This window comes from Lampetra fluviatilis, chromosome 15 (assembly GCF_964198595.1).
Source record: "Lampetra fluviatilis chromosome 15, kcLamFluv1.1, whole genome shotgun sequence".
In the NCBI taxonomy this organism is placed as follows: Eukaryota; Metazoa; Chordata; class Hyperoartia; order Petromyzontiformes; family Petromyzontidae; genus Lampetra; species Lampetra fluviatilis.
In genome coordinates, this window is record NC_136289.1 from 1,239,505 (window position 1) to 1,266,640 (window position 27,136).

At 47.6% G+C, this 27,136-nt stretch overlaps 1 protein-coding gene across 1 annotated transcript in view; it reads left to right on the forward strand.

Moving 5' to 3' along the window:
- LOC144936093 (vesicle-associated membrane protein 3-like) overlaps window positions 1-26,705 on the forward strand; it is a 44,746-nt gene extending 18,041 nt beyond the window's left edge. The window contains exons 2-5 of the mRNA XM_078862939.1: window positions 13,948-14,059; window positions 15,493-15,651; window positions 16,505-16,556; window positions 21,720-26,705. Of these exons, the coding sequence (XP_078719065.1) occupies window positions 13,948-14,059; window positions 15,493-15,651; window positions 16,505-16,556; window positions 21,720-21,736 (340 nt within the window). The 3' untranslated portion in view covers window positions 21,737-26,705. The remainder of the gene's footprint in view (window positions 1-13,947; window positions 14,060-15,492; window positions 15,652-16,504; window positions 16,557-21,719) is intronic.
- Window positions 26,706-27,136: the final 431 nt, after the last annotated feature.

Genomic DNA, 27,136 nt, shown 5'->3' on the forward strand with positions numbered 1-27,136 from the left:
CGGGGGAGTGGGCGGGCAGCAGATCCGGCGTCGCTGCCGTCAAACAACCTCCCCTTGCATAACAACGGACGCGTCAATACTGGCTGGCTGGAGCAGGGCTTTGCACGGTGACTGGATTAACAGATTTTTTTTCGGTAAAGTCACGTCAATAGAAAGTACAAGTAAATAAAAACGACGACGTTTTTTTATCCTGGTGTCGATCGCTTGTGTTGTGATCGAAACGTCGTCGTTGATTTTATTTACGTTTATCTTTTTCTATCTACATAACTTTACCGAAAGAAGCAAAGAATATGAATTCCTGCGGTCACGAATGTTTTAAGTCAAAATTTACGCGCGTCTCTGTTTAAGCCGTCTTGTTTATATTCGCTCTCGTTGTTATGATTCGTTTCGCGCCTTCACAATGAATCTCCAGCATCCTCTGGACTGTCCCACCTCTCGTTACGCAAATCCGCACAGCAAAGCCAAAGTCTGGGCTCTCTCCTCACCGCACGTTGGGTGATATCAAGTGAGCGTGCACTTCACGTGAAGAGGCGTTTCTAAAATTAAAACGATCCTTCCCTTACTCTTTGTTTTTTTTCGGTAAAGTCACGTAGGTGAAAACAAAATATAAAATAAAACAACTAAATTAAATCACGACGTTTCGTCATCAGGCGTGACTGCTCCAGTAAAATTACTGTAGCGTATGAAGATAACTATTTAGAGACACATGTTTAGAGACACATGTTTATATAGTAACTCTCTTCATACGCTACAGTAATTTTACTGGAGCAGTCACACCTGATGACGGATGCTTGTGTTGCTTCCGAAACGTCGTTATTTTATTTAGTTGTTTTATTTTATTTTGTTTTCACCTACATGACTTTACTGAAAAAAAACCCAAAGAGTATGGATCCTTGCAATCACGAAAACTTCAAATCTAGGATCGTTCCCTTATTACCAAATGCACCACGCGTAGGCTTAGAGTTCATGGATCGATTGGCGGATGGAAGGATGGACAACTTATAAATGCAAGAGGGCACTCGTGTGTAATCTGATCGGAAAACGTGCGGGGAAATTTCAAACAGCCTCAATTCAATACACCGTCTGAGAGACGCTTACACATAAAAAGTAGCGAAGAGGCCATGTTTGCTGTGTTTAACGTAGCTTTACATTCCTCGCGTTGAGATTTATTGGTGTTCATTTTCTCATTTTTTTACGTATCGATCTTGCGTTCATAGGTCCGTGACGAGACAAAACGTCCGCTTGTAAACTTCCATAGAGCGGTGCGCCAACTCCACGTTCGAGACCGACGCGAGTGGGAGTCGCGTAGCCTCTGCATGCAGCCGCATCTCTCAAATTACTGGAGACGGTAAACGTCAACTAATCGTTTCTCCCAGATCCTCCTATCGCATCTTGTTTGCACGAGCAGAGATGCTCGGAGCACGAGAACCCTACACCTTCCAAATTAATGCATTATGTTCTTACTCATGTAAAAAAAAAATGTGTGCAGTGGTGACTGGGCTGAAACAAAAATTTTCCACGCGCGAGGGCCCAGGCCTAGTCACGGGTGGCTGTTTGGCCTCAAAACCCAGAAGCTCAGTAGTGCAGGCTCATGGCTCTGAGTCGCCTGGCCACCTCCCACTGTGTGCAGCAAGGCCGTAATTATAATATATATTGGGGGGACACATCCCCGCCAATATTCAAATACGCTCAAAATGCCCCCCCTCCAATATAGTTGTACTTTATTAATCTCTAATCTCTGCCATTACATACAATGAAACAAGAAATGGTAAAAACGTAAAAACAGAGCAATGTAATACAATACACTATGAGACATTATTGTAAAAAATAATTAAAAGTCCATCCCATGTGTTAATAAATGTTTTAATATTTAGGAGGAAATGGCAGGAAATGAGTTTTCAAATTTAGATATTTGTATGGGTTGGGACCCCCAGACACCCTGGAAGATTTGGTCCCCCCCATGTTGACTCCATGGCTACGGCCTTGGTGTGGAGGGAATTTGAAGGCGCTCTCCTGGTCTCCGACAATTCCTAACTCGTCTTATGCTGCAATTGCGGAGCAAGGCAAAACAGGCACTGCAAGGAGGAGTGAGTCGCGCGCTTGGTTTCGTAGTTTAAATGTACCTTCTGCCATGTCTCAATCTATACCGGAATATATATATATAGCCTTATCTCTGGGGATTCAAATGATGGCAGAAAGCGTTCCGTGATGTTGACTGGTTCGAATAGAACATTTTCAAAGGCACGCCACGAAATAGAGTTGAATTTTCCTGGTAATTGTATCTACGGTGACAAACGGGTTTCCACATGGAGCTCTAGGCCACTTATCTCATTTGAACTTGTAAATTTGGAAACAGCTGTTCTAAATCCATGGCTGCTCATTAAAATAGGATTCAGAATTGTGGAAAATTCTAAAATAAGCTCATTTTGTATACTCTGGCCTGTGGATGTTCATATATTTAACATGTTTCACATATACCTGTATTTTTCTCTACCCCCTTTCTCAGAGAGACGTTATCCTCTCAGCTGGTTTAAATAAAGAGCCAGTGCTCTCTCAGCGAGTTTAAATAAATTCTATGACCTTTATCAAAAACAAATTCTGATAGCACTACTGACACAGTGTGAGTTTTGAAGGCATTTTGGGTACAGGATACCAACGTGGTCCATTCCAGTTTTTTTCTAAAATATCCCCAAGACGCTGCCAACATATTCGAACAATTCAAAATTTAATTTTCCCGTGGATTTCTCTCGCACGACAGAGTGACCTCTTCGCCTAGCAGTCCCGGCCACATCATATTGCTTTTCCCATCAACCCTTGCATTCAAGAGACGTAGCCGCTGACAACAAGGCTACGTGGCAGCAGCGTGGCTAAGATTGTGCTTGGTCAAAAGGTCGAGTTCAACGTTCGTGAACTCAAAAGCAATGCGTTGGTTGCCGCGAGCCTCTGTTGGAAACTACACATTCCCAGGGCAGGGCCAGTGTTTGTAAAGGACGACCACTATTGACTTCCTACAAAGAGGTATTTATTGAATCTATCCAAGGATAATTAAACGTCAAATTACGAGTACAACATCTCTCACCACAGACGTTACAGGCTAAATTATGATAATGCATAGCTATAAACCCATACGGTTTACCCCGTATTCTTGTAGAGGGAAATTTAGTTTTCGGGTCCAGACGGCATACAGCCGTTTCAATACGGGCAAAACTCAAATTGGCTGTTTGTGTTTCTCCCTTGTGATGGGACTTTATAGGTTGAACGTTGACATCGATAAGGGGCACGGGGTGACCAATGAGGTCTCAATTGGTCTGTGATAAGGTAGGCAACGATGATGGGTGGACATGTATCTGAATGTGTTTAATGAAGCGGCATTTCTGCGTGCGTTCATTCACACGACGACGAAGGGGCCGTCCATAAATGACGTCACGCGATGTGTGACGAGGGGGGGGGCGGTTTGAGAAATGTGACGTCACATCAAAATGCGCAACTTTAAATAAATAGCGCCACATTAAATACGCACTACAATGACAATAGTTTAAAGCGATTTGAAACATGTTTTTTTTTTGGGGGGGGGGGCAGAGCTTTGTGACGTCATATTTGAGGAGGGGGGTCTGACGTCATTTATGGACGGCCCCCAACCACAATGCAACAAAAAAAAGAGCCGCGTCATGAAACGCCGACGGACCAAGTCACGTGGCCAGGCCGCGTCAGCCACGCACCGGTTGCGATAAATCGTCGACCTATTCCACCCCCGCTCCCCCCGCCGTTAATGAATCTCCCGGGTGAACGCGCGTGAATCATCGCTGGCAGGGCGGTTGCTGAGTGGGTGGGTGGGCGGGGGGAGAGTGGGGTCCGTTGCCGTGCTGCTTAGACTCAAACGAGACACGCGGGCGGCGGACGTCACAGGCTAAGGGCGTGACGTCACGTCGTTTCCGCTGCGTGGCTTCTGCAGAACCCCTCGTTCTGCGGTGACGCACGCGGCCACGGCGCAGCGTGCGGACAGCGGTGGCTGCTGCAGCTGCAGTGTCACTTTATTCCAATGGTTGTCGTTGGCATTATCGTCGTCGTCGGTCAATCGTGGCCGATCCACTGCTGGATGAAGGCCACCCGCAGGCCGTCGTATTAAAATGGAGTGCTCGCTGCGTGTTGGTTCCGTCGGGTGGTTGAGGTCGAAGCGACGTTGTCATGGAAAAATATAAATAAAGCGACGTGGATGTGACTTGAGAATGTGACAAAATGGCCACACGATGAATAAATCCTCTGCCAGAGGCAGTGCGGAGAGACAGGGGGCGGGGGGGGTACCGCAGTCGGTAGCTGTTTTCGAGTGAAACGCGTAGCTGTGCGTCGCCACGGCGCGCGTCCCGAGCGACAACAGCGCAGACGCGGGAGGAAGGCGATGGGCAAAGAGACGCGGCCGCCGCAGAGCGATGGCCGGGGGGGGGGGGGGGGCACGTTCAGGCGGGGGGACGCTGCGCGCTGAAAGGCAGACTGGGGGATTCGTAGCGAAGTCAACGAGCGCACTGCATTGTTGCGGTGCGTGCGGAGCGGAGCAGACGAGGGATGAGCCCTGGCAGGGGGAAGAAGAAGGAGGAGGCGGAGAGATTGGGGCGCGTTCCCGAAATGCAGCAAATGACGCAGAGCGGATCGACATTTGCGTCGGGAGGTTTGGAGGAAAACACCGAGACGTCGTCTCGTATCTCATCAGGGTGCCTGACGGCAACAAGAGGTTACGTTCGGCGTACGGAAAATAGTAATAATAATATGAAATGTAAAATTGTAAATTTAAATTTTTTTATTTTATTCAAGGCTGTAATTGGGGTCGGACACATCCCCCCCAATATTCAAATATGCTCAAAATGCTCCCTCCCCCCCCAATATTTTGCTATAAAATAGATTTGTGTTTATATGATTGTGCTTATGGTTGTACTTTATTAATCCCTAATCTCTGCCATTACATACAAATGAAACAAGAAAAGGTGAAAAAGGAAAAAAACAGACCAATGAAATACAATACACTATTAGACGTTATTGTAAAAAATAAATAAAAATTCCATCCCATGTGTTAGTGAATGGTTAAATATTTTAGGCAGGAAATTCGTTTTCAAATTTAGATTTTTTTTCTGGGGGGGGGGGGGACCCCCAGACCCCCTGGAAGATTTGGTCACCCCCCAATGTTGACTCCATGGCTACGGCCTTGATTTGATTTGATGACAGGGACTCTGTAATACGAAGCTCTGTTTATTCTGCTTTAGAATCGAGGTGACGTGGTGATTGTTGTCGTTCCAGCATCTTTAACGCTGAATATCCTGTGCACTGAGTGGCTGGTCCCGTGTTCAGTAAATAACCTTCAATCATCACCTCAACGACAGATATGCTTATGTCAATATTCGGGACACGTTAATCATCAAGGATATAAACATGCAATTCATGGCCACGCTTTAATGTAACTATTGCATGACTTGTTATAGATTTCAGATTGCATAATCTGCTTAAGAACCTGTCTTTCCGTATGACTTTTCTCCTGTAAGGAAATTAATATCGGGGTGTTCCACTATGCCAAGCCCTTCACGGTGATGTTGGGTGCGTTCTTCCAGCATCACGGCTTCACATCTCCTGTCACTGACCACGAATAAGCCCAGTGACAACTCAATCCCCTAGCAGCCGCTTATGCTGAATCTTCACTTGCCTTTGGGGTGCCCAGGAGCATACAAAAAACTAAACTATTAAACTAAACTTATTGTAACAAGTAAGGCCCACTCAGCTATATAGCTCCTTTTCAGCAGCGACCGGCCCACAAATGGTATCTAAACGAAGTAGCTTATACTCTTTGGTTCTTTTGCTAAAGTCACGTAGGTAGAAAAAAAAATAGATCACGACGTTTCGATCGCAACACAAGCAATCGTCATCAGGTGGGACAACCACTGCTGAAGTAGGTTTTCTTGCTGTGGTTGTCCCACCTGATGACGATTGCTTTGTGCGGCCAATACGCTAAACGCATGTTCAATTTAAATGTGGAGGGAAAAATCGGAGGACCCGGAGAAAAATCCACGCGACCACGTGGAGAACATACAAATTCCAAGTATACAGGCGTCAGACTCGGGATCGAACCCACGACCTCCTGTATACCAGGCGAGGTAGTTAACATTTCGCCACTGTGGCGAGACGCACACCCACATGCCTAGTGTAGTTCTGTCTCCTCCGAGGCGTTAGTCTTCACTCCATACAAGCTTGGCAGGTTAAATAACGTTTATTTAAAGAGGCTGGCAGATTTAATCCAAGTGTTTATGAACATATGTAAGGGTTAAAGCAATTTCGATTCAAGAACAGTGTTCCGTGTGTAAATAAAATATTAACTCAAAATGACTGCAAGTTGCTGTGGCGTTTACATTTTCTTCGTTATCTTAGCAAAACACTTCACGAAAGTAAAACACGAATTTAAAAAAATACGATTTCTTTTCACTGGAATCCAGGTCTAGGTTTCATATGCACAGGACATAGAGCTCATTTTTGTATTTCAACTTCTAATGCGCTGTTACAGTATTGGCTCACTCTCGTAGAGAGAGAATGACTCAGAGACGAGCAGGAAGGCAGCCATGAGATGAAGGTAGCCAGCGCCAACAATTGCCCGTGCTCTGCGGTCCTATAGATATGAAGATTTATTGGCCAATTAATGAGTGCTTACGTATGGGAGGAAACCGGAGCACCCAGAGAAAACCGATGTGTGTGTGATGGGTCAAACACTCTATTCCACACAGATGGAACAGGTGGAAGTCCACATTTTAGCTGTGCCGCCTTCTCCTGGCGAGCCAGAGTACGGCTCCTCCTCAATGCCCACAGGAAGGGAGATTCGCAACATTTGTGTGGTGATCCACCAGCCCTGGCTGCTGCCGCCCCAGGGCTGGATGATCATAGGCCGCGTGCGAAGCCACCGCCGCCCGGCAAGTTGGCGAGCCTGAGATCGATGTTTCGACAAGCACGCGATTTCATGATGTACTATCCCTGAAACTCCGCTAAATGAATATGCGATGGCATGTAATCGATTATTGCAGTGACGCGTACTTCATTTGTTGCAATGCTCACGCTCAAACTGCGAGGCCCGCGTGGTGTTGCACAGCGCAGCGAAGAGTTGGCGGATCACGTCCACTTGTGAAACGCACCAAACGCCACGATGTCGCGAGGCAGCCCGTGTGGTGGCAGCACAGCAAGTGTGTTGGCCGACCCATCAATGCGCATCTTGGCGTTATCCAGTCACGGGCGTGAGTTTTCTCGATCTAATATCACATTCCACCACCGGAATGAATAATAATAATCTACATCTCCATTTGGTCAGTCCACTGGTGGATTAAGTCTTCGCCATGCCGTGTTAGTCACGGTGGCTGTTGTGACCATACTTCACCACACTGGTCAGTACGCGTCGGTAAAGGGGGGGAGGGGGGTGGGAGAGCCCGGGACCGGTTCCGGTTATCGCTCGCAGCTGTTGTTAGCTGTGGCTGGGAATTCACAAGAATTTGGAAATGTCAGTCTCGCAAATCACGACTTGTGCATTATTCTGTGCCGAAATTCACCACCAGAATGCACCCCACCGTAATGTAACCCCAGGAATACACCACCAGAATGTACCACCGGAATGTAACCACCAGAATGCACCACCAGAATGCACCACCAGAATGCACCACCAGAATGCACCACCAGAATGTACCCACCAGAATGTACCCACCAGAATGTACCACCAGAATGCGCGCACAGTCTGGGAGAGTGACGATTCCTCAAAGGGCATTCTCCAGGTTGAGAGTCCCTTCGCCTTCCTATCCCCCCTCGCCACACCCGATCTCTCCTGAGAATGCCAGTAACCTTCTCCCTGCCCCCCACCCCCAATAGATATTTCCAGCACAGTCGATCGGTTATCCGGACGCTTTGGGAGGGCGTGCCGGATTTTCAAAAAGGCAGGATAATCACTAATCATCATCATCATTATTATTTAAAATATCTTATTTTTGCACATTCTTATATAACATGTTTTTAGGTGTTGCGTGCATGTTTTTTTTCTGTTTTAAATGTGTTTACTATATGGAATAGGCATAAATTATAAAAAAAAATTAATATCTTACTTTAAAAAGTCATTGTATTTACTTACCACTCCAATTTCGAAGAGCTCTGCAAGGGTTGATGTATATACGCTGCAGTATTTTCATTGTTTAAGTTGTATGTAGTGTATAATGTACCGTATATCTGTCTGCAATCAAGCGTAGCTGCTTTTTTTTTATTGTCTCACGCATATGGCGGTGTCCATCGCCGGACTGGTTGCAGCCTTTTGAGCGGCTTTGCCGGTTTCGCCAGATAATGTTGGAAGCAGAAGCAGCAGCAGCGGCAGCCCGATAATTAATCGATGATCGACTGTGTCAGCTCCCACTCCCTCCCCCACTACGGAAGACCACCCTCAGGGTGGACACGGAACATTCCACCCCCCCCCCCACATCGACACGGTTGCTTTCCCACAGACCGCTGCCAATTAGCTGAGTAAATAAATCGATGATTTCTTACAATGAAATGTTGTTCAGTCGTCATATAGATTGGCCGAGCTGATGTCATCACCGCAGATATAAAAGCTGCGTATTCAGAATTTTAGAGCAGTGTCATTTTACGACCAAACGTTACATAAGTGAGGGAATCTTGGCAAAAGGTAAATACACATTTTTAGTTTTGCTCACGTTTTTCAACGAAAGGTTGAAAACATTGTCATTTGCTCTGTCAACCCATCCTAGGGGTGGCGTGATAACTGATTCAATCCCAACAAAACTTTATGCCAACGCTGTGTTGGTTGTTATTCGGGACTTACACTATTGAAACTGTCCACAGATTAGCACGATTAGCTACGTATGGTGCAAAATAAGTTCCACACACACACACACGTACATATTGATCACAGGCTTTCCCAAAACATTGAGAAGAAACCGGAGCTCTTAGACCTCACTTTGGGTGTCCCGACTCTGCCCGCCTTGGCCGCGTCTTCGTCGGCAGAGCCGCACGTCGCGGCCTTTGGAGAGGCTGCGTCCTGTGCGCCCCTCACACGAGAGAGCGAACGTCACTGCCGCTAATTGTACTCTGTATGGGATATTAGTTGAACTTTCCCCGCTGTACGTAGCCAACCGTGCTAATCGCAGGTGCGGGGGGAGGACAACGAACTAAATATAAAAGCAATTAGTTTGTCAATCTATATGATGATTTAAAAGTGCACAGCTCCCAGTGGGAACTTAATATCGGAAGAAGAGCGTTCCAGACGGCCGCAGAAGCGCATCCGAAAGCGCGCGATGCGGTGACCGTTTTTGTTCAATGGCCAACCAAAAGTCGGTGTGAGGATGGCCGGAGTTTACGTCATGATAGTTTATGTCGGGGTTTTGTTTGTGGGAAGTACTTTTGTGTAAATGAGTGTAACCATATAATTGATTCGTTCAGCAACCAGGAGCCAATGCAGCTCGGCGAGTACTGGGCAGACATGGTCGGATCTTGCAGTAGCTGCCACCGGTGTGTGCTAGATATCATATAGTTCATATTTATGCATATATTTTTATTTTATTTTATAATAACGAATTACGCGGGCGCATGTGGCATTTATGCCGAGCTGCCGAAAATGTCCCAGGGATATTGCAGAGTTTGGGCATTTAGCTACTGAGGCTGCACACTGGGGACCTAACGTGAGCCTTACCAAAGAAAATGAAGTTGATGGCAGCGGTTAGGGATGATGGGGGATTGTGTCCGTAGGGAAGCAGATACGTGGAGGTCATCGAAAACTCAGTGAAATGAGGCAGTAACGTGCATTATGCATGCGGTTGCGTGACAGATGTTTTACGTTAACTGGTCGGGGGGGGGGGGGCATGTTTTAGATTGTCTACATGCCCCACTTTGGGAGAGCAGTGAGGTCACCTTTTGTGCTTAAGAGACGGATGTTTTCGGCGAGAGCAATGGCTGTGTAATTTATTGCTGTGCGATAACTGGCACAGGCACTCTTAACACGGGCGGGGAGGGGGTGGGGGAAGAGTTTTACCAATATGGGGAAAAATAAGGAATGCAAATATTGGGCTTCTAAAAATCTTTTCACGAACGCTAAATGCACAAATCTGCCAACACTAAACAGCGCTTCCGTGGTGTTACCGTGTTTGGTAGTCGTGGCGCGTGATTGTTGCCATTGTGGTTGCATTAGCACGGTGGGCTATTCACGGCGCGAAATAGGTTCAACATACTTGGATTTTTGGAGTGCGTTGGCTGTAGGTGCGGTGTTGCTGTGGATGCGGCATTGTGGTCATTATTGCTGCCGCACGGTGGTTGCGGTGTTGTTGAAGTGGTAAATCGCTGTGGTACTTGTGATTGTGGTGATTGTTGTACGTACACAGTACATGTATGTACGCTTAACTTCCATCGCACCGTACGTAGCCAACCGTGCTAATCGGAGGTGCGGGGGCATTTTTTTCTCTCTCACGACACATCGTGATTTGGAGGCCGTTTCCTGGTCCAGCTGGCTCCTCGGCCGACCCCTCGCTGAGCCGAGCGTGACGGCGCGCGGGCAAAACTCTCGTGTCCGTCGCGCAATCGACCCATGGGCCTCATTTTCTGGTTCCGCTGGTGATGGCTTTGGTGAAAGTAGGTGGAGAAGCCGGAGGTTGCGATGAGAATCACCGACTGCGAGTCAAGGACACGGTCTGCCCGTTTGACGACGATTGCTTACGACGTTGAGAATCGAGAGGAGCGCAGTGCCTGTGATCGTGGAGCGTGGCACGTGGCTATTGGCTACTGGCGTGACCCAGTTAAGCCAATTCGGTGGCATCGTCATTTCCACATTTGAACTTTTTTTCCCGCCAATTTCAACACATTTTGTTATGTAGGCTAGGCGTAGTCACAAACCGCACCTCTCCATAATAAAGGCTCAGTCATTTGTTATGTAGTCTATTCGTAGTCTCAAGCCGCACCTTACCATAATAATGAAAAGTGAGCCGTTCATGGCCCTTCCCCCCCCCTAAACCATTATATATACGGAGTGGTATCTCTTGTAATCTCTCATTTACTTGATACAGCTGTCGGGCTGTGACGGTTCCACCTGAAGACGGAAGCTTGTGTTGCCTCCGAAACGTCGTGATTTTTATTTTTATTTTCATTTTACTTAATTTTTTACCTACGTGACTTTACCGAAAAAACCTAAGAATATGTAATATAAAAACAGCGACGAGCAGCTGCATGCTGAGTGATATTAAACGTTGATTGTTCAGGGATTACCGTTACTCTGAGTAATCAGATTACAGTAATGGGTCTCTTCTCAAAACTAAGGAGTCAAAGCACATTGGCGAATGCTTTAATGGACAGAGATAGCTGCGCTGTGAGATTTCCATTATTACCAGAGCTGGAAATCGGCAATTGAGGCCATACCCTCGGCCTGAAATTTTATTTGAAATAAAATTTTATTTGAAATAAAATTTCAATTTTTAAACGAAATTTCTCGTGTAGATGAAGTTTTTTTTTGTTCTGCGGCAATAAATAACGAGGCTTATATTTTCAATCGTGCACAAGCTGGCCTCTGACGAGCACGGCTCACGAGTTCAACACATTAAATGCGGGGAGAACGCTGAACACAAAAAAAAATCTACATTTGCAGCGGCTCCCCGTGCGCCGGGAATGATAAGTCATAAACACGCAGGACCCAAGCAGTTGGAGCAGGAAGGATTACCGCTTGTTGGATTAACGTCACTGAAAGAGGTTGACGTCAGCTGCTATTTCAGGAAAAGCAGCTCAGGTGCGGGCGGCTTGATATAATCACGCGGACGGGATGCGATGGAGGGAGGGCCCACTTGGAAGGCTGGTAACGCACGGTGCCAGCAACCTTGCGTGGGTTGCGTGCACTAAACCGCATCTGTCGACCGATACGAGAAAGCGTTAATTTAGCCAAATTCACGGTGGGCAAGATTTGCCACGAAAACAAAGCCAGCGTTACTTGAACGCATGAAATAATTCACGAATGTCGGGTGATATTTTTTTTAAATGTATGAATGCATTACACGTGACTGCAAGGGAATCCTGTGGAATCATTCGCCTTGCATATCGATTGTAGTTAATGAGCAACGCTTTGTACAAAGACAGCGGTGTTGTCCATGGATGGACTCGCCCTCTCCACGTGAAGGTGGAATTTATGCCACCGGTTCAGAGGTGTAAGCAGGAGATGAACACCACCCACCGCTTGCCCCGTGTGAGTGGAAAACCGCCTTGACTTTGTCGACGATAACTTTGCGTATTATGATCACTGTTACATTGCGTATGGCTTTATTTTGGTGATTTGGTTTGGCCACGTTTGTTTGTTGTAGTACGGAGTTAGAATTATGGCTTTAATCTAAGTTGTCTCGTGGTTGTTGTTGTTTGACTTGCATCCCACTGGGATTTTTGCACAGCGTTGGTGTACGGTGCTTTTTTTCTGGAAGACTTTGCAGTTTTTTTCCTGGATTTTTTTGTTTGCGCATAGTTACTTCAAGATGTTTTCTTGTTCATGTTTTTGTTTTTTGTTTGTTGCGGTTGCACCCGATTCTTGAGCCGAATAACTCACAGGGCTATGCCAAATAAATGCAACTGAAACTGAAAATGGCAATCGTCGTCGTGTGTAGAGGTCACGTTTTACCTCGGCGGGCTTCACCCAAATCCCACTCAACATTCGTACCGCGCGGCCGTGACGCACACGCCGCTTGCTGCTGCTGCGTGGCGTGCGCGCCTCGTTAGTGGACGTGCGTAGTGTCAGCCACCCGAGGCCTGCGTGCCTTCTGCCTGGCGCGCCCGCATTCACCGGACGATGAGGTGGGACTCTTGGCCACCTGGCATTAGCCAGCTGTCGTACGGGGCACGCGTGATGATTCGTATATAAATGTAGAACATCAAAGAAAAGACCACTCAATTTTACTCACGACGGTGCAATTGTGTTTGTAGCGTTTGCTTGTTCAAATGTGATCCATGTGAACATTCGCAATGCAGTTCGTATGGGGAATGAGCTGGAGCAGTGTGGACCAAAGAGAGGCAACCCGGAGTGAAAACTGATTAGTATTCCCGAAGGGCTCACTTCCGCTTACAAGTAATAATGTATTAGATGAAGCATTCGATACAATGAATGAATGGATCGATGTGTTTATTTATAGTCTGGTTATCGGCCATTCAGATGCAACGTCGTGCGCGTGTAACGGAGACTCTGTGTAAATTGTTGCATGAAAATAACCACAAATGTCACATGCAATCCAATTTCGTTTTTCTTCCTCTTGCTAATCCGTTCAAAATGTCTTTGGTGCGTGTCTCCGGCTACACCCTTAAGGGCAATACAATGCGACTCTGGCATTTGCAGCAGTGCCGGATTAAGCTAGTGCGGGGCCTGTAGTATATGTTATAAAGGGTCCATAAATAAAAAAAACACGTAAATATTAAAACACAAATGTTTAACTTGTACAGTAAAGTAATTGTATTTTTTCATTTTCGATACAGCCAGATAATACGACAAATCGCTAACATTAAACACCCAGTCGTTCATAAAAGTTTAAGGCGGTATAGTACTATAGTAATAGAGCAAGTGCAGAATCACAAATCCGGAATTGATATCTTGAAAGCATTTAACGTGAGGTCCTTGAAAGTGCGGGGCCCGTAGCATATGCAGCTACTTATGCTACTACATATGTAGCTACTTGTGCTAATGGGATAATCCGGAACTGATTTGCCGACTGATGCCGGTATCACAATGCTCGTGGACCTACCACGCCAGCCATGATGGTAGTGCCACAGTCCGTGAAGAGCGGGGGCGAAACTTTAAATGACGTCCATCCAGTCTTCCAGTCCAGTCCATCGTCAACGGCACATCCATTAAATCCGCCTTGGGACATTCCCCTCCTAACCCCCCCCCTGCCAACCCCTCCCCCTTCATCCCTGCTTGTCCTGTAGGTCCACACCCGAGGCCGGAGCCCCTGGCGGTGCTGGCGGACCCCCGGGGGGGCCGCCCCCCAACCTCACCAGCAACCGGCGACTTCAGCAGACCCAGGCGCAAGTGGACGAGGTGAGATGATCAGGGCGGTGGGATGCCACGAGCGGCGGTGGTGGCGACAAGTAGTCGTGGTGGAATGATTCCTCCTCCCCCATTGCACTCACCTGGCGCCCACGGTGATTCACGGAATTGCCGTCATCAACGCGGTCACGATTGGGTTCGCTCCACCTACGCACAGAGCGGCACTTAGCTTGAGGGATAAACTTGGATACTCCAGGAAATGAGTGGCTTCTATATATTTTTATTTTTTTGCTCCACTATTTTAATTAAATGAACCACATTAACAGAAGAGAAGTACTCGTCGTCCATGTGTGGATCGCACTAGCGAGACGACCCATTTGTATTCACGTTTGATTTGAAATGTAAAAACGTTCGCGTGACATTTTCAGTGCTTGTAGTTTGCAATAACAACAAAAAATTGTTACATTTTTGATAAAAATTTGCAGCAATTTCGAAAAATTATAATGAGCATCAGCCAAATTACGATCTCAACAGACACATCTGCAAAAGATGGGAACATACCGTGGATTGCCATTAGAAGGTGGTTCAGAAAGTGTGAACTAATCTCCGTCTGTTCCTCCCACATGTAATAAGACTTATTAACTGGCTGAAAACATCTTTATACAGGGTCTTCTAAAAAGAATGACCCAATTTCAAAGCAGTATATTTTACGATGGCAACATGTTACAATTACACAAAAGTTACACACGGTTTAATGAGTTATCAAGTTTTGTTAACCATTTTATAATGCTCCATGTGCCCTCCACCTGCTATACGGACAACATCGAGACGTTAGTTGAATTCGTTCCAAACGCCTCTCAAAGTGTCTTCTTCCAAAAATGTCACCGTTGCCGTGATTATGTTTTTGAGGTCTTCCAGATTAGTCACTAATGGTGGCACAAAAACACGGTCTTTGACGTATCCCCACAAGAAAAAGTCGCAGGGTGTGATGAAACGCACGCTGCACCGCAATTACGGATTCAGTCTTGCTGAACTGCAGAACGCAAAACGCCCCTTGTGTTGCGGGGTCACCATCTTGCGAATGACTGAGGCTAGGGGCTGTTTGTGCGCTGGGAGAGGCATCTTGCGGTAATCAGTTGAAACTCTATGCACCGCCCTTTCAAGTGGTAAGAGTTTCATTCGTGGACGGTTCGTGTTTGCAGAGATATAGCGATTTAAAATCGGGTCAATCTTTGTTAAACACCCTGTATATATAGAGAACTGCAGAGCTTTGCCAATTTTTGGTAGCGCCGGCTCTCCCCCTGGCTGCTACCATCCCGCTCACCCGTAGTTCCTCGCCGATTATGCGATGCAATTTGCACGAATGCAGCTGTACCACGGAGCTACAGGTTCACATTAACAAACGGATGGTGTAGGAGACCGGGTGTTGTGAATACCACCCCGCGTTGAGCGCTGTGCGCGTGTGTGCGCGTGCCCCGGGGCAGGTGGTGGACATCATGCGAGTGAACGTGGACAAGGTTCTGGAGCGTGATCAGAAGCTCTCGGAGCTGGACGATCGCGCCGACGCGCTGCAGCAGGGAGCCTCGCAGTTCGAGAGCAGCGCCGCGAAGCTGAAGCGCAAGTACTGGTGGAAAAACTGCAAGGTAACGGTGCCACCTTCGTCTCCCGCGCCTCCACCTCGTAGCTCGCATTGGTCACCGCCCCACCCGCCAAGCTGGCGTGGTTGCTTGCCGCGGTACGATGCGTCGGGCTCGACAAATCGTTTGGTGCTACCGCATTGGCAGCGGCGCTACGAGCACGAATAACAACAAACAAACTCGTCAGTGACACTGTCCTCGGCCGTAAATGCGCGTGTCACGGTAAATCAGCGTGTCCTGGCAAATACGCGTGTCACAGTGAATATGCGTGCCACGGTAAATAAGCGTGTCACGGTAAATACGTGTGTCACGGTAAACACGCGTGTCACGGTAAACACGCGTATCACGGTAAATATGCGTGTCACGGTAAATAAGCATGTCACGGTAAACACGCATGTCATGGTGAATATGCGTGTAACGGTAAATAAGCGTGTCACGGTAAATACGTGTGTCATGGTAAATATGCGTGTCACGGTAAACACGCGTGTCACGGTAAATACGCGTGTCACGGTGAATATGCGTGCCACGGTAAATAAGCGTGTCACGGTAAATGCGCGTGTCACGGTAAATGCGCGTTTCACAGGTGATGACATTTTGGGCAATTGCATGACGTCATTGCACCGAAGGAACGTTACTTGAAAATGCCACCTTTTTGAACGTCATAATAATAATTTACATTAATAAACTGCCCTCAAACAATCGTTCTCAGGGCGCAGATACCGCATCGCAGCTCACCAAGCTCTCGAGCGGTTACAATAAGGAACGGGCATTTGATTGCTGTGCCACGTGAGTTGCTGTTGGCGTGCCGTGGGAGACAAATGCATGGGTCTCTTTGCGTTCTCTCCGTTTTCCCTGGCAGATGATGATCATTCTGGGCGTGATCTGCGCTCTGGTCGTTCTCGTCATCATACGTGAGTACCCAGAGTCACGATTCTCCTCGTGGGTTTGTCGCGTCCCTTAAGAGCAAGGGGATCAGAAACCTTTCAAATAAAAAGAAGAGACATTGTTCTTCGTTTTCGGCTTTGACCAACATTTTTGTTCGAGAGCCGCATCACACACGGCGAGAACAACTTGTTGCACAGACACAGCAGCAGCAGGCGTACAGCAGATGACAACACACATTCTCACTTAGATACACAATATAGACGATGGAATGAACTGCATCTTCTTCGGTAGTTTCTCCCCGCTTCGTTATTCCTACACAGTGCAGTTTGACTCTTGTTGACATTTCCTTGTCACCGAGACGCTCATGGAGCAACTATGGGTTAAATCGGGTGAGATTTACGACGGCGGATTCCGCAGCCAAAGAGCCACACGTGGGGATCCCGAGCTGCGGGTTGCCGACCTCTACTTTCGAGGGACAGCACTGATGGGAATTGCATTCAAAGTTCTACCCCCTTCATGTATTGTAGGGGATTCGTGTACGGGCCCCGTTCCACGGGCCTGAAAATTCCATTCCCGTCGATGTCAGCACTCACCGAGCTCGCGCGGCAGCTGTGCATCGCCGTGCAGGAGCGTGTGGTTGTTTGGCGGCGTGGCCTTGGGGCACATGTCCAGAGATGTGCCACTGTGTCACTTAGCGACCGTGCGCTTGACAAACTGAGCAACGACGAGTACAAGATACGTTTAGGATGTTCATGATTCAGCGTTAATCGCTGAGGTGGCTCGCAGAGCCAGACTGACACCCCCTGTGATTCCTGAAGTGCTCACGGCTCAAAGGCACAGAATACGTCTCGGGGTTTACCGCTGCTTCAGCGTAAATGCCTGGGACTCAGGAGGCCTACTTTAAGGATGGCATTGCCACGGCTAAGCAGCTTTATCACCAAAAAGAGAGATATTTTTTAATTACATATTTAAAGTAGAAATTTGGAGATTGAATTGCTTCTAGATAACCAGAGTGGTGACTTGTTAAGAACCGTTCTGCCTTCCTGTTGTCGATGATCGATTTCTGTGAGAGCACAAGTTGGGAGCCGTAGTGCCGTGGCTGCCGCGGCGGATTTTCCGAGACGGCCGTAATCGGTGTGACGTTGGGGGGCAGTGCTTTGAGCATCAGGATGTGAGCACCCGTGGGAGGAGGGGGGCGGGGTGGTGGTGATGATGATCCAAGCTAATGCGGCAACATGTTCATGGTTTGTAGTCTTGCCAGCATGGCCTGTATATGTCCAAGCGGCGATGAGTACGTATTGTGCACATTGTGTCGTCTGCACCCTTTTCGTGCTGGTTTCTGCTCTAATTGGTTGGGTACATTGACGTACTTTTACATGCTCATTTCTCACATTAACATCATGCTAATCCCTCACATTAACATAGCCACTTTAGTGCCCGCGTTTAGGAGGCCGCTCTCCTATCTTAGTGATTAACATCACTAGCCCCGGCCACTTCTTTATAACCCTTGATCTACTCACATTTCAAACTTTTTAAAACAGTCTGCCTCAGCAGCAGACCATTCTTTCCCACCTGATGATGGACGCTTGTGTTGCGCTCAAAACGTCGTGATTTATTTTATTTTTTTGTTTATACCTACGTGACTTTACCGAAAGAACCAAAGAGTATACATTTACGTGTTTGTGATTTCAATTTGAAAGTGACGTACATACGTGTACGTCACTTTCAAATGTTGTGGGGGGAAATGTGCATTTCATTTCAGGGATATATATATTTTTTTACAAGTGACGTTGCGTACAAAAGAGGGGTGTCTTGGGAACAATTCGAAATCTGATGAACGCAGCGTTGAGCCAGAGAGGTATGTGCACCTCGTTAAAGCAGTGGTAACTCCACATCGGGTGGCCTTTGGGCATCATCCAAATGGCTCTTGCGTGCTCACCTCCATTGACAGCCCTAAGCAATCATGGAAATACCACACACCTCTAGTACGGGCCGATAGTTCCATAAAACAAACCACACTTTATTTCCCACAAAGCGGTACTTCATGTATTAACCCTGTAGTGCTGATGGGCCAGATTGAGTGGTGTGTGTGTGTGTGACACCACTGCGCCGGATATTGTTTGAGAATTTTTTTTTTAAGACGAACGGCGCACATCCTTTGGTCGTGACGGCTTGTCTGTCCGTCCCTCCCAGCCGCTAGAAAGAAAATAACTTTGATTCTCATGTAGAGTCTTGTCCTCTCTTCATCGTGCTCTCTCCTTCTCTACACTCACTCTGGCTCTATTTATATCTGATTCTTTATTCATCTGTCTCCTCTTCTGCCTCTTCCTCTCCTGCCTCCACTATTTCTCACCCGCTTCCCTGCCCCCCTTATCACTTTCCCCGTGTCTCTCCCTCACCCTCACTTTCCTTAATCACAGCTCTCCATTTCCCGTCTCAACTGTCTATTGTCTCTCCGTGGTCCTCCCTCTCGCTGTGTGTCGCTCTCGCTCGCTCTTCTCTTTCCATTTCACGATCTCGTCTCACTCTCTCCCCACCCTCTCCTTTCCGTTCCTCTCTCTTTCTTCCCCTCTCCCTCCTCTATCGTGTCGCCACGGTGTCGAGATGTTAACAACCTCTCCTGGTATACAGGAGGTCGTGGGTGCGATCCCGACCCTGACGCCTGCTGTATATTTGGAGTTTTCATGCTTTCCCCGTGGTCGTGTAGATTTTTCTCCGAGTTCTCCGGGGTTTTCCCTCCACATTTAGAAACGTACGTTGCTATACATTTCGACATGATAAGCCACTTCGTTGAACTATCATTTGCGACAGTCAGGTCGCTTCTGGACCTTACCGGGTAAAATAAAACATAGTTGATAGTTTTATAGTTTAACACGTAGCAGGCTTTCGCGACCAATATCAACCATAATAGTGGGGTTTTCTTGTGTTAGATCGCGTAAATATATAAATGTGTCGTTAAAACCCGCCACCACCCGACACAGCCAACTAGTAAGGGTTGTCACGTAAACAGAACGTGGCCAATTCGTCACTAGTACAGCACACCGGTGTGTTGGAGAGCCAAGCCACAACATTACGACGTTTCGCCAGTAATTACAACTAGCTTCATCAGGCGATGCACGACCCCGGCTTCGACGCCGTGGGACGTGGGCGACGCCGTCGCGAAGACGTGCACGACGGCGTCGCCACCACTTCTATGCCAGCCAGCCGGGACAGACAGGAATCCAGGAAGAAAGCCAGCCAGCCAGCCAGCAAAACTTGTTTTTTTTCTCTCTCTGTGGTAAAGTATGAGAAACAAGATGACAGAGCGTGGCACTGCCGTGGAGAGAGCTCCGGCTCAACCGCGGGGCGGAGAGATGATGGCACGTCTCACGTTCTGTGGCTTTCTTTAGAATGGCTCTTACGTAACACTGATCATTCACTGCTCTCGTTCCACGGGTTGATACGAGCTAATGCCTTATGCCCAAAGAGCCTTGCAGATAATAGGCTCACATTTATTTTAGCACTCTCACCGTCATGAATTGAGACTGCAGACTAGGCTCATTAATTTTTTAAAAAACATGAGTATGTTTTTTGAAAACGCGTTTTTCTTTAATGCTCACGCGAGTCAAAAACAAATACCGTCGTTTTGCAGTAATTTTACATAATTTTTTAAAAATAATATAATAAATTAATAGGAAGTACATGTGCTGCTCGAACAATAATTTCAAGCACTTTTATGTATTACTTTTAGTCAAGATCAAAGTTAATCCACAAGTCCCCGCAGAAAGTAAGAGTTAATTAATTACGTTCATTCCTCAACCTGGTGAGGAAACCACTTACCTGGTCACCCAGGTGCATTCATGATAAAGCATAACTCAACCACGGCTTACAGCATTTGGCCTCTGCTCTCAAGCCAAGCCTCCAATACTTCGCCTCAAAACGAATCTCTCAGCTGGCAGGTTCCTTGACAATGCGCAAATCGCCGTCACTTGGTCCTGGCACCAATGCTGTCCTTGACTACAACGACGAAACCGAATCAAGAACGTTGCGCTATCATCCCCGCTGCAATTCACTGCGAACTGGCACACACATATCCAACACTCGCACCGCGTGGCATTTTCATCCCCCCTTCCCACTCACTTGTGGCAGGCCCAAGAGCTGTGGCGTTCGCGGAATGTTCGAGATATTGCGGGCACTGCTTGCTCTTGGCTGGACGACAAAGGACACTGTGTGGCTTTACATTTCACGGGGTGTAAGCGGTCATGGGGAAATAAACATGTGGGTGAGACTTGTGAGAGGATAATGGGAGAGTGATAAGAAGGGCTTGCGTTGGTGGAAATGGAGGACTCATAGGCTGCACGTGCACATTTATGGGATTAAGACTCGAACTTAAAATTCATCTTTTAGCTCTGGAACTCGTTATATGTGTCAGAGATTGATGAACTGAGCAGACTTGTACACGGACGGGAGGAGTTGTTTGTCAATTGAATCCCGAACTTGGGTCCAACATTCCAGGTGATTATCTTCTTGCGACACGCAATCCCTGCGTACGTTATGAGCAATTGAAAACTCATTGGGCCGGTAGACGCGACGATGTCCGCCAATTGTCTCAGCGATGGGAGGCGTGACATTGCGGCAACACTTTCTTCTGCCTTTGCGCAAACGTTGTGCCCATTGTTTTTTTTTTTACGAATCGTTCGGGCATCATTCTGCCAGAGTTAAACGAACTACCAATGTGGACGCGCTGGTATTATCTCTCGAAGCCTCCGGGGAATGATTGACCGCTTGAATGAGTCGCTTGTGCATTGCATTCATTTTATGCTGCAACGCCTGCCGGTTATTAAGCCCGCAACTTGAAATGTCCAAATCTGGCTGTCGCCTGATGAAGCTAGTTGTAATTACTGGCGAAACGTCGTAATGTTGTGGCTTGGCTCTCCAACACACAACGGGTGTGCTGTACTAGTGACGAATTGCCATGTTCTGTTTACGTGACAACCCTTACTAGTTGGCTGTGTCGGGTGGAGACGGGTTTTAACGACACATTTATATATTTACGCGATCTAACCCAAACACCTCTATTATGGATGATATTGGTCGCGAAAGCCTACGTGTTAAACTAACTTGAAATGTGTTTATCTATGTATTGCATTGAATACAAATTCTAACGTGTTGTTTTTCTGCCCTCTTGTCTCCCCCCCCACTTCCCACAGTTTATTTCTGTCTGTGATTGTCCGAGCCCAACTGGATAAAAACAGCGCAAGCTAAATGAGATCTCTTCCATAAAATAACCACCTTGTTCCCTCCCCTTCCTCGCCCCATGTCCCCCTTCCGCTCTCCACCCGGTACCTCCCCAGCTTTCTCTTCTTGGGCTTGTGAATGTGATGACCCCTAACCCACCTCCTGGTTCCCAGCGTCCCCCTCTCTGTAATGTACCCAAAGCAGTATTGTAGTGTTGAAACACAATAAGCTCCCAGAAAAAAAACCTTTCTAATGTTAGGAAGTGATCATTGTTCATACCTCTGCAAACCAGCAAGGATGTGCAAAGTCGATCTGGCAGTAACGGCGTATACTTTATGAATAGACGCACTGCATTTAGAAATTATTTATGACCTTTTGTGATCCTGTCCCACTCACAGTGCTGGATGCCCGAGAGAATTTGTTTACTCTTAGACTTTAACTGGCTGCCTGCAAACGTAACTCTTTGTGTATTTTAAAGGTTTGGAATCAATAAAAAAAACTATGATATTCATCATGTAGAGGACAAACACAAGTAATGTATATTGACACGGTTAGACATTTTTTTTTCACAATTAATATATATAGCCACCGCTCCTGAAAATCGAATGGCCGAGTGATTATTTTCGACCAGTAATCGCGATTTGATTCCTTGGGCATCATATTCTCCCGGATGTTAATTTACTGCAAACACGGTACGGTTTTTTTTTCTTCTTCTTTTTTTCGGGATCAAACTACATTCCCTGATGCATGCTTTTATTCAAGACGGCAGTAATTCCCACCTCTCGGTTGTGATATGTACGCAAACAAAACAAGAAAAAAAGAGAGAGTCTTCAGTAAATTCTTGCCCAGATTGTGGGTTTTGGGGGGGGGGGGGGGTGTGGGGGACACACCTATTTGAGAATTTGAGCGACGAGAGAGGCCGCGTGGACTGTGTGTGGCATTGGCGCTGGAAGGGGCTTTAAGGCATCCGTCGTCTGGGGCAGCGCGCGCTGCGGCTGTTGCTGCCGCTGCTACGTTGGAGAACGTCCACGCTAGAGACACTCACGCAGGCTCCTCCTCTACGTCGCTCGCCGTCATAGCCCTTGAGCGGGCAAATTTTGAACCGTTTTGAAGATTAAAAACAAAAATCCTCCGCACGCTTTTCCAAATACGTAAGTCGGAAACAACGATTCTGTCTAAAGTAATATTCGCTGATCGGCGAAGAGCAGACCGTCAGCAGACGTGCAGATGTGACCCTCCACATACCCCTACGTATCGTTTACCCCCCCCCCACACCCCCGCTGAAAACGACACAATTGTGCAATTGGTCTCACCTGGATACGGTATACTGCAAACAGACTCGGTGCCCATATTGTAACGTGCAACGTAAGTAGCTGTTGTGTTGTCTGTGCCGTGGGGTGTTCTCTCCTTGTGCCACGGTGCACGCGGCGACGTCGCGAAGGGCTCTGGGATGAACACGCTGAGCTGTGCGCTGCCCGTGGTTTCAAAATTGTGAGTTAATTGATTTAAAAATAAAATTGCAATGTGTTTCTGACGTCTAGATGAGTTCTAAAGAGCAATATACTGTGAGCATGTAATCGAGGTGACACTAGTCCCTTGGAAAACAGATTCAAGTTGGCCGTATTTCCCACCGTTTTGCTGGTTTGTCCCCGATGGCTGAACACCGCTCAGACTACAACAATCTGGCCAAGACGTTGATGTGCATGCCATGTCCATCACTGCTGTTTTGAATAAAGGTCAAACGAACGTGTGTGATTTTTTGTTAACGGTTGACTGCAAAGTTTCGTTTCGCCTACAGTGCTGTTCGTATCGAAAGTATGTGTTTGACTATCAGATATTATATTGCATATCGCTTGAAACCCTGTTGGCTGTTGGGGGGGGGGCATGTACGTCTGTGAGAAATTTGTAGCTCAGAGAAAAAAAAAAACACTCCATCGTGATACAAATGGTGTCTGTGTAATCACTCATGTTTTACCACTGCAGGACAACACTTTATTCAGCTGTGCTTTATGTGCAGAAGCGGGGAAAGAGAATTTACTCGTTACGTAGAAATGTAGAGGTTCGCAGCAAAAAATATATAGAGAGAGATGTACCGTTGTGTGGTTTATTTTAAGAACCATATTTATGTCTCTTGTAGTACTGTATAAAGAATAACACAAAAAAAATCATGCCATTTGCTCACGCGAAAAACAAACACGCTCACAACAAATGACTGCATTTCATCCTTCGTTCAATTTGTGGACGCCAGTTACTGCAATGCCGAATAGTCATTCTGCAATACCCTGCAGATATTAAGGGGGTGGTGGTGGTTCGGTATTTGTGGAGAGCTGCGCTGTCCCCCTCAAATCTGCCTCCCATTCGCTGCCCCTCGCTTGCCCTGCCACCTCATGGCCGCGGAGCGTTGTCTGCCTCGAACCGCCGCGTGCGACCGTCCGCCGCATCCTCCACGCGATCACGATGCCGTCACAAAATATAAAAAAACGAACGCGAGAGGAAGCCGCCCGCATCGCCGCCGCCCATTCATTGCCGCCTTGCCGCCTCGTTGCGCATCGTCGAAATTGTGTTTCTCTCTCTGTCTCTCTCCCTCTTGACACGCGCGCCGCGTTCCGAAAGATGCAGTCCACATCTCTGAAGCTGACGCGCCTTCCGTGGCGCGTACATTTGCACCTCGGATCGGGCAAAGCATTTCGAATGCCCTCGTTTAGTCTCATTTCGTTGTTGTTGTCGTAGTAGCAGTGATGATAATAACAACGATGCATTACGCAGAGGCCTGCCATAGAGCAGAGGACTAAAGAGGTCGCGATTGTGAAGTAATGTCAGGGAGAGCGATCGGGCGATTCTTTTCCAAGGCTCTGCTGCTCATTTACTCTGGGGGAGTGCGGCATTGCTCCCCCTCCTCCCCCTCCTCCCCCCCCTTCAGATGCAGTTTTCTCTGTGACGTATGTAACTGTCCATAACATAGGGGTATTTTGGATTAGGTCGCGTAAAAATAAATGCGTCGTTAAACCCCCCACCAGCCGACACAGCCAATTAGTAAGGTTTGTCACGTAAACAGAACATGCCATTTTGTTACTAGTACAGCACACCGGTGTTTTGGAGAGCAAATCCACAATATTTACAACCTGAGTTCGACGTTTCGCCAGTAAATTACAACTAGCTTCATCAGGCGGACAGCCAGATTCGTGGAGAGATCCTCATGTTTGGCTGTCGGGTGGTGGCGGGTTTAACGACACATTTATATATTTACGCGATCTAACCCAAATACACTATTACGGATGATATTGGTCGCGAAAGCCTACGTGTATGTAACTGTAATGAAATATGGCATGTGATGTGAGACGTGTGTGTATTATTGTCCAGTGTTGGATTCGCCCTTGACCGTCTCTTTCTGAGCATTGTGACACGGTTTCAGGGGCTGGTGGTTAGCCACAACGGGGCCACTGAGCTGGTTTGCATGTAAATGCAAGGGATTGACCAAAGCGCACCGTTTGTTATGAAGTGAATGCTAAACAGCCAGTGTCCCACCTCCAAATCGTGCATAATTATCATCAACTTAATGACGAACAATGGCACCTGCCCTCAACGTGGCCACTGTTTTAAAGATATTGAGATCCCTAAGGCGATACGATATGAGCCTCAACTGGAGGGCTCACTCTCGATTATAAGGACAGGTCATCGCTTCCTGAGCACATTCTTTTCCCTCCCAACAAAAATTCACCGCCCGTGGACATGGGCCACCTTACTTGGAGCGTGCACCGCAGCAGGTGGGGGTGGGGGGGGGGCATCGTCCCCTGGGGCGTGCGGCTTCCAATTCACGACGACCGGTAGCCGTGTCGCAGCCACCCGATGTCGCTGCGAAGGACCCTGCGCGCACGGGCACTGGAGTGCCAAATGTAATCGCACGACGGTCGAGAGCCCGAACCGTTTCCGCGGCTTCTTCTCGTCGCGCCCCGGTGGCCGTGCGCGTCCAGACGTTGAGTTTCCTGCTGTATAATCTCTCCACGGGGGGGGGGGAGGTGTTGCTCAGCTGCGCACACTCCAATTAGATTTGGAACAGTCGACACCTTGGGTGATTGGCGGCGTCGGCGTTGCAGTTCTGTAATAGTTTCGAGAGAGGGAGGGAGGGAGGAAGGGAGGCCCTCTGAGTGAGCGTTGTGTATCGGTCATGATCCCTTTCCTCGAGTCGCCCCCCTCCCCCCCCCCCAGAAGAGATGGGCAGCCGTGAGCTTCCCTCCAATCGGAATGATTACAACGGAGGCGAATGTGTTTTCCCCCTTCACGATGCATGGTTGTGGTGAGATAATTTCGAGGTTTTTTTGGTTTGTGTTAAAATGAGCCCATAACGCATACCTAAATGGCTAAATGTACTCATAGCTGAATGTGTTATTTGCTTCATGCTGTGTATCTATGGAGGCAATGTTATCGGTTGATCGGCAGGCCTAGAGGAGACGGGGGGGGGGGGTTGCCACTGCTAGGCGGTGACACGTCGCGCTCCGGCCTCAGAGAGACACCCCAGGGGTGGACGCGAGGGTTTGATGCGGTCAGGAGGCCGACGATGTCCCGACTGCCATCAACAGCCTTGCACGCGGGGACGGTGACTAATACGTCGATAGCATCGTGAAGCAATTCAAACGTGCATTGTATTTATAAAAAAAAACAACAGCACCAACAACAACTTGTTGCTCTATAGCAATGGCTTGTCATGATGTTTAATAAATGTGTTCTCGTCGCAGTGGTGTGCGTCTTGCTACCGATAGCAAGGAAAGGTTTTGCATCTTTACGACATCCCCAGGCGCACAGTTTCTGCCCGAGTGGATTGTGTCAGTCGCGTCGGGTGTGTGTCTTGCGATGCTTTTGGTCAACCCATATCACGCATTTACTTATTTCCTGTCTTTGTGTTGCTGCTGCTGCTGCTGCCATCATGAAAAGTGCTTGCTCAGTAAAACCTCCTCGTCCTGTGTATTAATTTGTGGATTTCTGTGCGCTGATCGTTTCCTTCGTTTTGCGTTCACCCAGTCGCTTGCCTCGTGCGACATTTGCTTCGCGATGACGCAACACTCCCCTCGTGTCTCACGTTGAGTCAGCACGTGCAACATCTACGACAACCGTGAAAATTGGAAAAAGGACATTTTTCAAAAATGTTACGCTGCCAAACCCCCCCCCCCCCGCTACGATCCTATATATTCCCACCGAAATAAATGTGTATTGCTCACGTCCACGTACTAAGTGTGGCAAATATCCAACAATGATTCAGGGTCACATCGACGTGACAGTGAAATTGGGCCTCGAAAGTTCAAACAATGGTTACAAGCTGACAAGTCTCACTGGGAAGATGGCAATGTCACGAGGCGATGCTGGGAACGGGCCCTGTTAAGCCACGTGACGGGGC